The following is a 13,662-nucleotide window of genomic DNA, read 5'->3' as shown; positions in this document are numbered from 1 at the left end:
AAGGCAATTTTAAAAATAACAAAGTGCAGAACAATATGTATTTCCATATACTGTACTCTACGTACATGTAATTTCACAACTCCACACCCATGTGTATCTAATCCCATAATGCAAGTAATATGTGTTGCTAGGATGCAGGAGGGCTTGCTTTGTAGGCCTAAAGGTTTGACATACACATGCACAATGCCAACTGTAAAACACAATGTGCTTGTTCTATACTTTATCATTAGGCATACACTTGTTTAGTACAAGTTTATATACAATGAATACACACACATTTAGTACATGAAGATAAATTTTTGCTATTATTAGTCTAGACAAGCCACAAGCTCAGCTTATTGAATGGAAAAATAAGTATGAGGCAGTATTTAAGGATTTATCACAGAAAGAGGAGGAATTGAAATCATGTCAAGAAGAATTGAAGCAATGCCATAAAAAGTATGTCATTAGTAACTATACTAAATAAAATAGCAATAATGCTATGCATGTCGCAAGGGTAATTTCCTTGAATAATCTGTGTAGAGTAATCAACTCAACTGAGCCTTAGCAGGTGGATAGCTCTAGTGCAATACACCGAAGTAGCCATGGTTTGTACTGTATGATAACATACTATGACTTGAAATTAGCATACACTACACATATTACTAGCAGACTACATGTACACAAACTAGCTTAACAAAATAACTCATGTGTTGTTTGCCATAAGTAGTTTGTCAAGGTAGACTTTCTCTAGGAATTGTGGAGAGTTTGGGTGAATCCAAAATCAATTGAGTTTGCCCACAGCCCATAACTGGTTGTACGGGCACTTAGCAAACATAATATATTTCCGTGATATCCCTAGAACTAATCTGTTCATAATAACAGTCATAGCAGCAATGTTACCAGCTGCCACCCATTATTGAAAAGTCTATAAATGAACCCAATGGTTGTGGCTTGGGTGATTGGTCACTCATTGTGGCATCGGCTATTAGCCTGCACTGGTTTGGGTGATTGATCATACTGGTGTGGGTATTGTTCACCCACTACAGGCTATTAACCTGCAAATAGGCATAGCACATTAGTGTGTCACGTGCCCTACACAAAAGTGGATAAAGGTTGCAGCTTTTAAAAGCCTGGGTGAAAAAAATTGTGAAATCAAAAGTGGCAGCCAAGAAATGGCTGCAATGTTGTTAAAATTTATTTGCGTGAACATCATTGCAGCCACTTTTTGGCTACCACCTTTTAATTCCAAACCATTTTTCACCTCTAGGCTGTTGAAGGCCGCACCCTTTTTTCACAGCTTGGCTGTTTTTGCATGGATTTCACTTGTTTTCTACTTTACAAGTCTCCAAAGCCAGCCTATGGCTGACTGGGGTTTGTTTTTATCCATGTTCTTCTTTACCATACTGACACAATGATGGTTATTGAGGACAGAATTGTATTGCATGTTTTTATTTGAACAAGTACACAAAAAATTTACGGAATTTTCAACTAGAGTAGGGACCATAGCACATCAATAAAAAGTACTGAAACAAGTTGGAGTAGTCCATATTAAATCACTGTAAAACAATAAGAAGTGTTATATCCCTACTGTGCTCAAGATACCATAATGGAAATGCACAGTAGGGATATAACACTTCTTATTGTTTTACAGTGATTTAATATCGTGGACTACTCCAACTTGTTTCAGTACTTTTTATTGATGTGCTTGGTCCCTACTCTAGTTGAAAATTCCAAATTTTTTTGTGTACTTGTTTGTTAATTTTTTTTTGTAAATAATTTTATTATGACTGGTAAACCCACGCATACCGCATCTGAAAAGGCACCGTGCGCCCCAGCTATATTAATTATCATCTGAAAAGTGAAGTATCCATTATGCTTCGTTGTCAGCTATGTTCAACCCATTACACAGCATTTCAAATCAAGAACTGTTTGAAAAGCACCTCTACAATCCACGCATACCAAAAGAAAGAAATCGTGCCGCGCGCCCCAATCATATTAATTATCATCTGAAAAGTGAAGTATCCGTTACGCTTCGCTGTAGGTGCAGTACGAATCAAAAACTTTTTGAAAAGCACCTCTGCAATCAAAATAGCCACAATGAAAAATTTCCGTTTCGGAGGGAAGCCATCATGTGCTCGCACCAAATCGACACCTTTCCCTGTCAGCAAAGATGAATGGGACACAAAGGAGGACACTGGTAAGTCCATGAAGAATGCATTGTACGTACTGCGGTATGCCAAAGGCACCTGTCGGGCCAAAGCAACGTCGAACAGTGAAAAAATCAAGCCCGTAGCCTTAGCCGTTATCGAGTTACGCTTGTCTGAAGGAATCAGTCAGTTACTTACTCAGTCACTAGAAAATTCCGTTGAATAAAACAATTTAAAAAATTTCATAGCAACTTGTTGAAAGCATTTCGGGTCGATCTGAAAGCTTATTTGGGCTTAGTTTTACCTCACCAATACTGCCTCATCGTAGTAAGGGAAAATTGAGGTTGGTTTTTTGGTGATATTATTTTGTGGGCCATGCCTACTCCTTTGTGGTCCCTACTATATAGTTACTATCGTACTGTATGATAATTGTTAATGTTATTGCAATACTCTAATAGAGCACACAATTTTCTAATGGAGCACACAGAATGTTCAAAATCATCTATATTAATTTACTAATAAGCAAATTTATACTAGAATTTTCACTTATAATAAAGTAGATATTAAGTGAAGTGAACAACCAGTGGTTCAGTGACACAGGGTGTGAGTGTTAGGTGTGGTTTGAACCCTGGTAAGTTTTTTTGATGTTTTTATTGCATGCTTACCTATGGTGACTGCTCTATTAGAATACCTCAGCCTGTGATTTGATTTTTGACTGTGTAACTGAAACTCAAATCATCAAAAGACACTGCTATGATAGTCAGCCTTTGTACACACAAATTGGGTTATTCCTATGTGGTTCACCCTGTGCTTTCCCAGCCCAGTGGTGAGGTGGTATGGGGTCTTAATGGAGTAGTGGCCAGCCTTAATATGGCTATATGTGGCTATACAGCTCTGTGGTGTTGAATAAAAGCCTGTGCTGTAAATTTCTTTTCATTTTAGCCAGTTTTGGGACCTGAATGGACCATGATGTGGCCTAATTCATCCCCTTCCATTTGTAAACAATCTCTTGCCCTCCCCTCCCACCACCTCTATTGGAGCTTGACTGATACAGTGAATAACACTGAGTTTAAAATTGTGGGAAATTTAGCTGCTGGCTACTTGTACAGTGGATGCTATGGAAGGTAAGAAATTGATGTAAAACGTGTGAAAATTTGGCTTCAACCATTGACAAACTGTAACACACTAGATACTTAAAACCGGCATTTTGCTGCTTATAAATTGGTGATAAGGTTGGTTTTCCCACATATATAGGTAAGTATATATGTTCACTTGTGGTTTGAGACATGTGGCACACTAATGGTGTCATGCCACTGGTGCCAGTACAATCTATTACCCAGCCCACACTGCTCCTGGTGACCAATCACCTAAGAGTTCACCCCAGATTCACTTTATAGATTGATGATGGGTGGCAGCAGGTAATTGTGCTCCTACTTTTGTTGATATAAATGGACAAGTTCTAGGAATATACAGAAATAATGGCAGGCACTTGTCGAAAGCAAGTGATGATTCTTGGCAAAAGAATTGGTGTAGCTGCAGTTGTTTATCCTGTAGCCCTGTCTGAACACAGCAGTGAGCTAGTCAGTCAGTCAGTCAGTCAGTCAGTCAGTCAGTCAGTCAGTCAGTCAGTCAGTCAGTCAGTCAGTCAGTCAGTCAGTCAGTCAGTCAGTCAGTTAGTTAGCATAGTATTTTTAACTTTGTAGGTTCTAAAATTCTGTAGCAACCTGCTGTGATTGTTTTAGGCTATTTCATGTGTTTACTTATACTGAATTGACACTCCTGTATCATCATATTTGGTTAGTGAGATTGGTTATGTTGGGTAGTTTTAGTGGAAAATTGCAAACTTTGTGATACCTATACAATACTACAGTACAGTATGAAAATTTGATGGATGTTGTGATGGATGACTTCAGTGCTGTAATTCAGTAATACTACTAACGGGCTGAGAAAATAATAGCATTAAAATTGTTTATGATATGTGTAACAGCAAGAGTTCATAATATATAACATACTGAGGAGAGTATCCTACTCTCATATACCCCTGTAGAAGGGCGTATTGTGAAGTTATGACGTAGCGCTTCTGAGTTTGCCCGTTTTTCTTTGTATAATTAATGATGTCATTAGTTGAACATGGTATCGATAGAACGTGTGCCTAACAATGTCGCTAGCAACCAAATCAACTCCAGCTCTAAGCGTTTCTCACCGAACTACAATCGTTCCTTCATGGGTTAAGACTGCTTCGTAGGCATTTCTTGCTAGGCCATTCGCGAATACGGCTATTCTGAACATAGCGAGTGTGAAATGGTGCTAACGATTCTTACACTTTTATGGCTGCTCGTACGTCAGAAACCACAACTTCTTGTCGTTACGTGATAACTTCACGATATGCCCTTCTACAGGGGTATATGAGAGTAGGATGCTCTCCTCAGTATATATATTATGAACTCTTGGTAACAGTTATTATGTGGTACTTGTTTTAACAGGCTTCTGGAAATGGAGGAAGTCAGCTTTCAGTTGACAAATTCATTTACCACTGCTGATAGTAGAAGTCCTCTGATACTGAGCCAGGAATACAGGAACATCCAACATAACTGTAGACCTGCAGCTAGTCGAGCTCACAGAAAAACCTATAATGGCTGTGATTCAGTACCTTTTGAGAAACACACAATGGTATAAGTTTAAGTGTATTAGTTAGTAGGGATACATAGGACTGGTGATTGCAGATTGTATTTTAATTAAGGAAAAATTAGAAATTTTAAGTTTGATTAGGGATCATAGAATATAAAAAGTAGGGAAACAAGGGAGGTCGCAGATATACTAGCGAACATTAATCCCTAATTCAGTCTATACCCAAGACCATGCAAGACTGAATTAGGGATTAAATGTTCACTAGTATATCTGCAGGTGTAGGCGACCTCCCTTGTTTCCCTACTTTTTTCTATGATCCCTAATTGAACTTAATATTTCTTGTTTACTTTTTTTGTAACATTATTATCTGGTGAACCCACGTATACTACATCAAAAAAAGGATGGTGCCAGAATTAACGTTTTTGTCTGAATGCATGTCCCAGCTATAAAAAACTGCTTCAAAAGTGCAGAGGCCATTACGCTTCGCTTTCAGCTATGTTCAGCCCATTACACAGCGACAATTTGCACACCCCCAACTATCAATTACTGTCTCGAAAGTGCAATGGCCATTACGCTTTGCTATGTTCAGCCTACTACACAGCATTACAAATGAAGAACAGTGTTAGAATTGTCTCTGCAATCAGTCCAGTCACCACGGAAAATACGAACAATTCCTGTTTACAAATGTACTGTAGGGCCATGCATCTCATTACTGCGAATCGACACCTTGAGCTGTCAGCAAAAAAAAAAATGGGAGGACAAAGGTAAGTCCATGATGCGTGCATTGTATGTACTGCAGTATGCAAAAAGGCACATCTCGGGATGAAGCAACATCGAACAGTGAAAAAATCAAGCCCATAGCTTTAGCCGTTATAGAGTTACGCTTGCCTGAAGGCATCAAGCAGGCGGATGGGCAGGCAGGCAGGAAGGTAGGCAGTTAGTCAGTAGAAAATTCCTTTTAATAATTAAAAAAATTGTAACAATTTATTGGAAGCCTTTAGGATTGTACTGAAGGCACTTTTGGGCTTGGTTATACCTAATCAATACTGCCAAGGTGCCAGGATGGAGTTGTGAAGTTGATTTTTGGGTGAATTTTTTTGGCTAGGAAAACCCAAATCTCCATGATCCCTAATATACAGTACTACCATACTGTATGATTATGTACAGTAGTGAATGTTAGCAAATTATTTCAAGGACATTATTATATTTGATTGTGTGTGCTGTTTTAACAGAACTATTTTGCAAATACTTACATGATTCTTGTGCATTTGTAATCACAGGTAGCTTACAAAGAAGCAAAACATCAGGTGTTAACTGCTCTGCAAAATCATATAGAACGGTCATTGTTTATTATGCAAAAGGAAGATGAGTGTGCTTCTCAAATTCCCAAGTGTGTTAAACTGATGTTGAATAAACTTTATACTGATCATTCACTAACAAAGGATCCTGTTGAAGCTATTGTTGAGGTTAGCTAGTACTCTTGTGTTTGTGTGTTTCTTTTCTTATTAGTGACAGTTTGATAATTTGTAAGAGAGCAAACTTCATCTTTAGAGCTTTGACTTACTACAGTTTGATAGCCTCAATGGCTTCACATGAGAATACAATAGGGATAATTCACACTACACCTTCATAATTGATTGAATTTAGATTTATATATATATATATATATATATGCATGCATATTAATTTCCAGTTTTGTGGGTAACACGTTACATAAGTATACATTACATAATAATTGTTAATTTTGTGGTCACGAAGTAATATAAAGAAAAATACTGTAAAAGCAGGTAATTTAACTCAAGTTACTTTACTTGCAAATGTAATGCGTTACCTAAGTAATGGAGTTACTGTAACAAGTCTAATAGTATGTAATATTATTACTTTAAGTAACAAAGTTACTAATCTCATTAGTAACCTACTGAGTAACGCCTAGCCACTACGAAGTAATGAAGCCTACTGAATGAAGCTTATTCACCAGCTTCTTGCTTATAACAAAGATTTGCACATTGTCCAACAACGCAATCGTGTCATGTGATAAAGTGGTAGTTTCACACGTGACAGCTTAGGACACAAAGTATTATAATATGTAATATTATTATGGTTACTTTATTATATGGGTAATATGTAACTGTAACTAAATAATTCGGTTGTAAATAATATGTACGAGTTACATTTTAAAAGTAACTGTCCCAACACTGTTAATTTCTGTAAGTAAGGATGACTAAAAGACAGAACATATGGTGGCTGAAAACTAAGTAAAAACAAACTACAGTACTTAGTGAAAAAAAACATACATTTGCTGTGCAATGTGTCTGGTGCCATTGTTTCTTTTGAGGCAGTGTTATACACACTTGCTAATGATGAAGTATGTTACAAAATAATTTGTTATCAAATGGAAAATTTAGGTATTTTATAAGACAATAGGAATCATTACAATAAAAATGTTTTAACAAGGAGGTTATCATCTGTAGTGCAGATTTAAGGCCAGGGATATAATAAACAGTGAAATGGAATACTGGAATGATGGAATAGTGGAATGAAAAACTTGGATGGATTTTTCCTGCTGGCTGTGGCAAGAAATAATATTGCAAATTACAGCATAATAGAGGCGTTATTATGTTTGTGAGTTTAGCTACTAAATTTGAGATTAACTTCTAAACAACAAAATCTTGTATTGTATACTCTCGATGCATTCAGTGTGTTCTATGCATTGTACAAAACTAGGCCACATTTCCATGTTCTGTACAACTACTTTGGGCTATAATTTGTTCAGTCACGTTTTTAAATCAGGCCACATACAGCTGTGGGTATGCACCTGCTTTCCTGTATGTGTGCATAGCGCATTTATCTGCTATTTCAATACAATGACTGGATTGACTGCAGAAGTGCTTCTCATACTCTTCTTTGTTTGTAATTCTGTATATGCGTGGAAAAAGCTGAAAACAAAGTGGAATGGCTACATTACTCATTTGATTTTATATAATAGCAGTATACATAAGCAAATTATGTTACAAAAAGCAAGTGTAAGAAAAATTTAGAAATTTTATATTTGGGTTGGAATCAGAAATACAAACCAAATCAAACAAGGAATATCATGCAGCTATACTAGTGCACATCTACAGGCTATAGGTATGAATTAAATGTCCACTAGTATAGCTGCAGGTGCAGATGACTTCCCTTGTGCTTGTTTTCTGATCTCTACTCAGCTACATAATTATTTATTAGGCGTATGCACCTAACAGAGTATGATTTTTAAAAAAGTTTTCCCAAAAATTATAAGAGAATGCGCTTAACAACCTGACTCTATGGTACAGTACAAACAAGAACCTTTAAAAAAATATTTTGTACTCCAGATAACAAAAGCGTTTGATCATCAGCTGATATCTATTAAAAGTATAGTGTGTTTAACATGGAATCATTATGTTGTAATAGAGTAGATAGTAGTTTGTGCTGGTCACCACGCCAATGTATAAGAATATTTGACTCCATTCCTGAGTGAAGTCCTTTGTGATGAACAAAAATATCACAATCCAGAAGGCTGATTTGCTATAGGGAGACGTAAATGCTCAAAGAGACATTAATTTTTCAGCTTTTCTTCTTGTGTGTAGCTTTGTTGCATTGTGCTTCACATTTGGCCGCCATGTGTGCTTATCAGCTCACTGTGTATGCACTTAACAAATAATTAGGGATGCGCTGATTTTGCTGGAAAAATTTTAGGAAAAATAAGCAAAGAGCAAAATGCTGGAAAAATAGGTGGAAAATTGGAAAAATGGGCACCAAGAAATTGCAACTTAGCACATTTATATGAAAAAGATTGAGATACTCTAATAGGGCAGTCACCCATATAGTATTAGGACAACATAATGCTCATAGGAAATGGTGACTAAAGATCGAGATACTCTAATAGAGCAGTCACTATGTACAAAATATTCTAATAGAGTAGTCACACATGCTTGTAAGCTTGAAATACTGCAATAAAATTTTTTTTGAACAAAATATTGAGCAAAATAGGTAAGAAACAAAAGAATTGCTGGAAAGAAAATAGGTGGGAAAAAAGCAAAATAGAGGCTCATCCCTACAAATAATATGTGTTTAATAGACACATGTACTTAACAATTCGACTCTACAGTATGTACATACTTAATGTTATATTGGAAAACACAATTGTGATTGTGTTGTGTATTAGACTGACTATACTTTTAAATTATCTCAATAAGGATTTGTTACACAATGGATTCAAATATCAGGTTTCTTTGGAGACTGACTGAAATAAAATAAAAATCTAACAAAGAATCCATATATATACTAAATAAAATTCAGCTCATTTCCTTAGGGTAGGCATTACAACAAATTGTTTAAAACAACTGTGTGCTTGACATTGGTTTTCCCCAAATTGTATCTCCATGGTAGTTTTGTCTTTGAGACTACATACCTAAAGCATTCTTATGATATGATGGCTACTGACCAATTTTCAACTTACCATATTTACTTGGTTAAACTGCCACGGCATTTATTACCTTAGTTACAAGTACACACAAAAATAGAATTTTCAACTAGAGTAGCGACCATAGCACAATGATAAAAAGAACTGAAACAAGTTGGAGTAGTTCATCAGTGTGTCATGCGGCCCAAGAAGCCAGCGCACCACACCGTGAGTATATTTACAGGAAGAAAGAAAACGTGATTTTCACACCTTTGTAGCTCCATGATCCCTTATCTGATTGGAATTAGTTTCACTATAGAGGTGCCCGCCAGGTAGGCCACGCCACATACCAAATTTGAAGGAAAGCTCCCTAGCCGTTTCTGAGATATGAGTGGCTAAAGCTTCATTTTAATTTCTTCGTTTTGTTTTTCTTTGCTGTAGGGGCTTTGATTTCTTTTCACACACTTTACAAAAATTGCTATAAAACACAAACTTGGTACTCCAGTGTATCGATATTTGGCACAAGTAAAGAGCATATAAAGGTCATTCGCGTACCAAGTTTGCTATGAATCTGATAAATATCCAAGGAGTTATGAGCGTTTATTCACGTAAAAAAAGATGAAACTTTTGTCATGGCTACAGGGTAAACCGAGTAGAAGAATAACTTGAAAATTTGTGTGTGCATAGGCTGATCATTGTAGGAGTGCCTTTTGGTGGTTAGAAGAGCAACAGACGTACAGCTACAAAGTCATAAAGCAAAAAACAAGCAAGTATAAAATTGTGGGATCAAGATACTCTAATAGAGCAGTCACTGGGGGCAAAAAAAGGTACATAAAAAATGTCGAAAAAATGAACTGATCATGACCAGAGTTCGAACCAAGGACCTCCATACCTAACACCTGCATCCTTAACCACAGAACCACTGCTATCTCAACTGATCACTTCACTTAATTTCTACCTTATAAATGAAAATTCTAGCTTAATAAGTAAAACTGATCTACCAATAGAAAATCTAGATTATTCTAGAACATTCTATGTGTGTTCTATTAGACGATTTCAGCAAAAGCAAAAATGTGCACTCTATTAAAGCATTAGCACCATACTATTGTTACAACACTTTGAGGCTCAATCTAGTAGCTATTTCATCAAAATCAGAGCCATTTTCGTATTGATCAGTGGTATATTTGTAGTATTAACTTAGTTTCGCTCTCAGGCGGTCTGCGAGTAGACTAGTATGACCGACTCGCGCCAATCATCATCATCATAATCATCATAATAAGTGCTATGCTAACAAAACTTGTGATACAACAGCCTGGAAATCATATCCCAGTAAAAAGGTGCAGGATTTGGTTTTTGAAAATACAAAAAGAAGTGAAATCCACTCAAAATCAGCCAAACTGTAAATTTTACAACATTTACAGTTTGGCAAAATTGGCATTTACATTTACAGTACGACCACTAAATTTTAACAATGCACATAGCCATTATTAAACTTTTTTAGCATTAACATCATTGCAGCCATTTCTTGGTCGCCACCTTTGATTTCACAACTTTTTTCACCCAGGCTTTTGAGGGCCACACTCTTTTTTTACAGCTTGGCTGTTTTTTTGAGTGATAATATTAAATCATAGTAAACAATAAGAAGTGTTTTATCCCTACTGTGCTCAAAATACCATTATAATGGAAATACATAGTAGGAATATAACACTTCTTATTATTTTACTATGATTTAATATTGTGGACTAGTCTCCAACTTGTTTCAGTACTTTTTATCAATGTGCTATGGTCCCTACTATAGTTGAAATTTATAATTTTTGTGTACTTATTGGTTAACTTTTTTTGTAAATAATTATTATGACTGATGAACCCACACATATCACATCTGAAATGGCGCTGCATGCCCCAGCTATATCAATTATTGTCTGAAAAGTAAAGTATCGATCATGCTTCATTGTCAGCTATGTCCAACCCGTTACACAGCATTACGAATCAAGAGCTGTTTGAAAAGCACCTCTGCAATCCATGCATATACCGAAAGAAAGAAATGGTGCATTATATAATTATCGTCTGAAAGTTAACTATCCATTATGCTTCGTTGTCAGCAATGTTCAACTCGTTGCACAGCAGTACGAATCAAGAACTGTTCAAAAAGCAGCTCTGCAATCAAAATAGCTACTAGTGAAAAATACTGATGATTTCCATTACAAAGGAAAGCCATCACATGCTACCACCAAATCAACACTTTCCCTGTCAACAAAGATGAATGGGACACAAAGGAGGACACTGGTAAGTCCATGAAGAACGGGTTGTACATACTGCGGTATGCCAAAAGGTACCTCTTGGGTCAAAGTGACATCAAACAGTGAAAACATCAAGCCCGTAGCTTTAGTCATTATCGAGTTAAGCTTGTCTGAAGGATTAAGTCAGTTACTGACTCCGTCAGACAGTAGAAAATTTCATTAAATAACTTTTTAAAAATTACGTAGCAACTTTTTGAAAGCATTTTGGCTTGATCTGAAAGCTTGTTTGGGCTTAGTTTGACCTAACCAATAGTGCTTCATCGTCGTCTAGGAAAATTGAGGCTGGGTTTTGGGTAATGCTATTTCGTGGGCCACACCTACTCCTTTGTGGTACCTACTATACAGTACTATCATACTCTATGATAACAATTGATGCAGTGACTATTCAAATTTGACTACCGCTTGATGCTACATGGTAGGGCTTTCTTGGCCACATGACACTCCTTACAGCGTATGCATGTAATCATGTGAGGACCACTAAATTCTGATACACAAATTACAGTTGTAGCTCTATACACATGTATCATCAGTACCCTGGTGATTATACAAGTAGAGAAAAATCAATACAGGAACATTGAGTCATAGTAAGGCTTGACCAAATCGTCATGAGATGTATTACTGGCTGCGATGCTGTGAACTTCAATTCTTTCTACTAACATAAACATAAATCTTGAGTGCTAACATACTTATAACTATATTTTTATTTTTTAAAAGGTACTCTGTAAGGAATACAGAGATCATGTTGATCGAAAAGATGCAGATATTCCTCCTCAAGTTCATGAATACTATGAAAAACTTGCTGATTTCACTTGGACTACTGTTACTAAGGCTATTCCAATGGTACTCTCAACAGATAAAGATCAATATGATAATGAAATCCATGAACTAATTGATGATGATGAAACAGATGAAGCAGTATCATCTGCCAAATTTACATATATTTATCCCACTCTATTTACCAGTAATTCCTGGCCAAGGGAAGTGGCATTGAAGGGAAGAATTAAATTTGTTGATATGTAAATATTGTAAATTAAATTGTAATGTTCTATGAATTGCATGTATGTGGATGATTTATTGACAAACTATAGTCTTTGCTGGACTATGTATAGAATGTTTTAAATAGTTACTAAGGAGAATGAATTTGTAAATTTTAAAGTGTGTTAACATAACAGTCAGTCATGCCATACTGATGTTACTGTGTGTGTGTACACGTTTTACGTATTGCACAGCAATAGAATCTTAATGAACATCTAAAACAGGTAATCAACTAAGATATGCAAAGATGCCAGCTATATTAAGCTTGGAGGATTTACAATCATTATGTGGCATTCTGAAAACTTTAGAATAATGTTATAATGAAATACTAATTATTGTGAGTATCCACCCTTGATGCTCAATTAAATATATTAAGCTTTGTAACATTCATTATATAATAAATCACAACATTATTTCCCTAACCTGCACTTGTATTTCAAAGATACTGGCATTAGTGCCTGGCACAACACTGTACTCTAGTTAAGCTAATGACTCTATACAAAATTGTAAATATCATCCTTCATAATTCCAACCTACAATATTTTAATCCAATCCATACCACTTGCAGCCATCACTTCAAAGTTCCATCAACCAGATTACAAACATGCAAACTGTTATTTTTCCATTATCTATAGTACCCTGGAATGCTTTACCAATGGACATGAATTGTTTTATCACCAGACATTGAAATTTTCAAACAAAATAGGTCAACTGTAATGTAATATGTACGTGATACTCATGTTGAGTTTGTACCTTATTGATAAATATACATAATGACAAATAAATGATAATGGTACACTTTTGGCATTCAAATTTGCTAAATATTTCAAACATGAAGAACATCCAAATGCTTAATAAACAATATGTTCCTTCATCCTTAAGATCACATGATCATTCAAATTGACTCAGGGATAATGCATGTTTTCATACCTTTTAAACTTGTAGCTAGATATGTAGCATTGAAATGAATTTACTGCATATTTAGTTACTATATATTGCCAACATCAAACTGAATTTTCATTATTAAATTCATGACAGTCACACATGCTGGATAACATTCATTGTCATGCAATGGCACTCGTACAGAATAATAAAGGGAACTTGGAGCATAATACTTACACTCAAACCTAAAATTAGCAAAGCAAGC

The 13,662-nt window shown here is 35.9% G+C and overlaps 1 protein-coding gene across 4 annotated transcripts in view; it reads left to right on the top strand.

The window, feature by feature from the left end:
• Positions 1–12,635, top strand: part of LOC136258947 (interaptin-like) — a 43,484-nt gene extending 30,849 nt beyond the window's left edge. For all 4 annotated transcript variants that reach the window (XM_066052350.1, XM_066052365.1, XM_066052357.1 and 1 more), the window contains 4 exons: positions 313–438; positions 4,613–4,799; positions 6,038–6,223; positions 12,195–12,635. In XM_066052350.1, coding sequence (XP_065908422.1) covers positions 313–438; positions 4,613–4,799; positions 6,038–6,223; positions 12,195–12,500 — 805 coding nt within the window. In that variant the 3' untranslated portion in view covers positions 12,501–12,635. The remainder of the gene's footprint in view (positions 1–312; positions 439–4,612; positions 4,800–6,037; positions 6,224–12,194) is intronic.
• The last annotated feature ends 1,027 nt before the right edge of the window (positions 12,636–13,662 follow it).

Source organism: Dysidea avara, chromosome 1 (assembly GCF_963678975.1).
Source record: "Dysidea avara chromosome 1, odDysAvar1.4, whole genome shotgun sequence".
In the NCBI taxonomy this organism is placed as follows: Eukaryota; Metazoa; Porifera; class Demospongiae; order Dictyoceratida; family Dysideidae; genus Dysidea; species Dysidea avara.
Note: the sequence above shows the minus strand (reverse complement) of the source record. Positions and strands in the feature narration are given on the sequence as shown.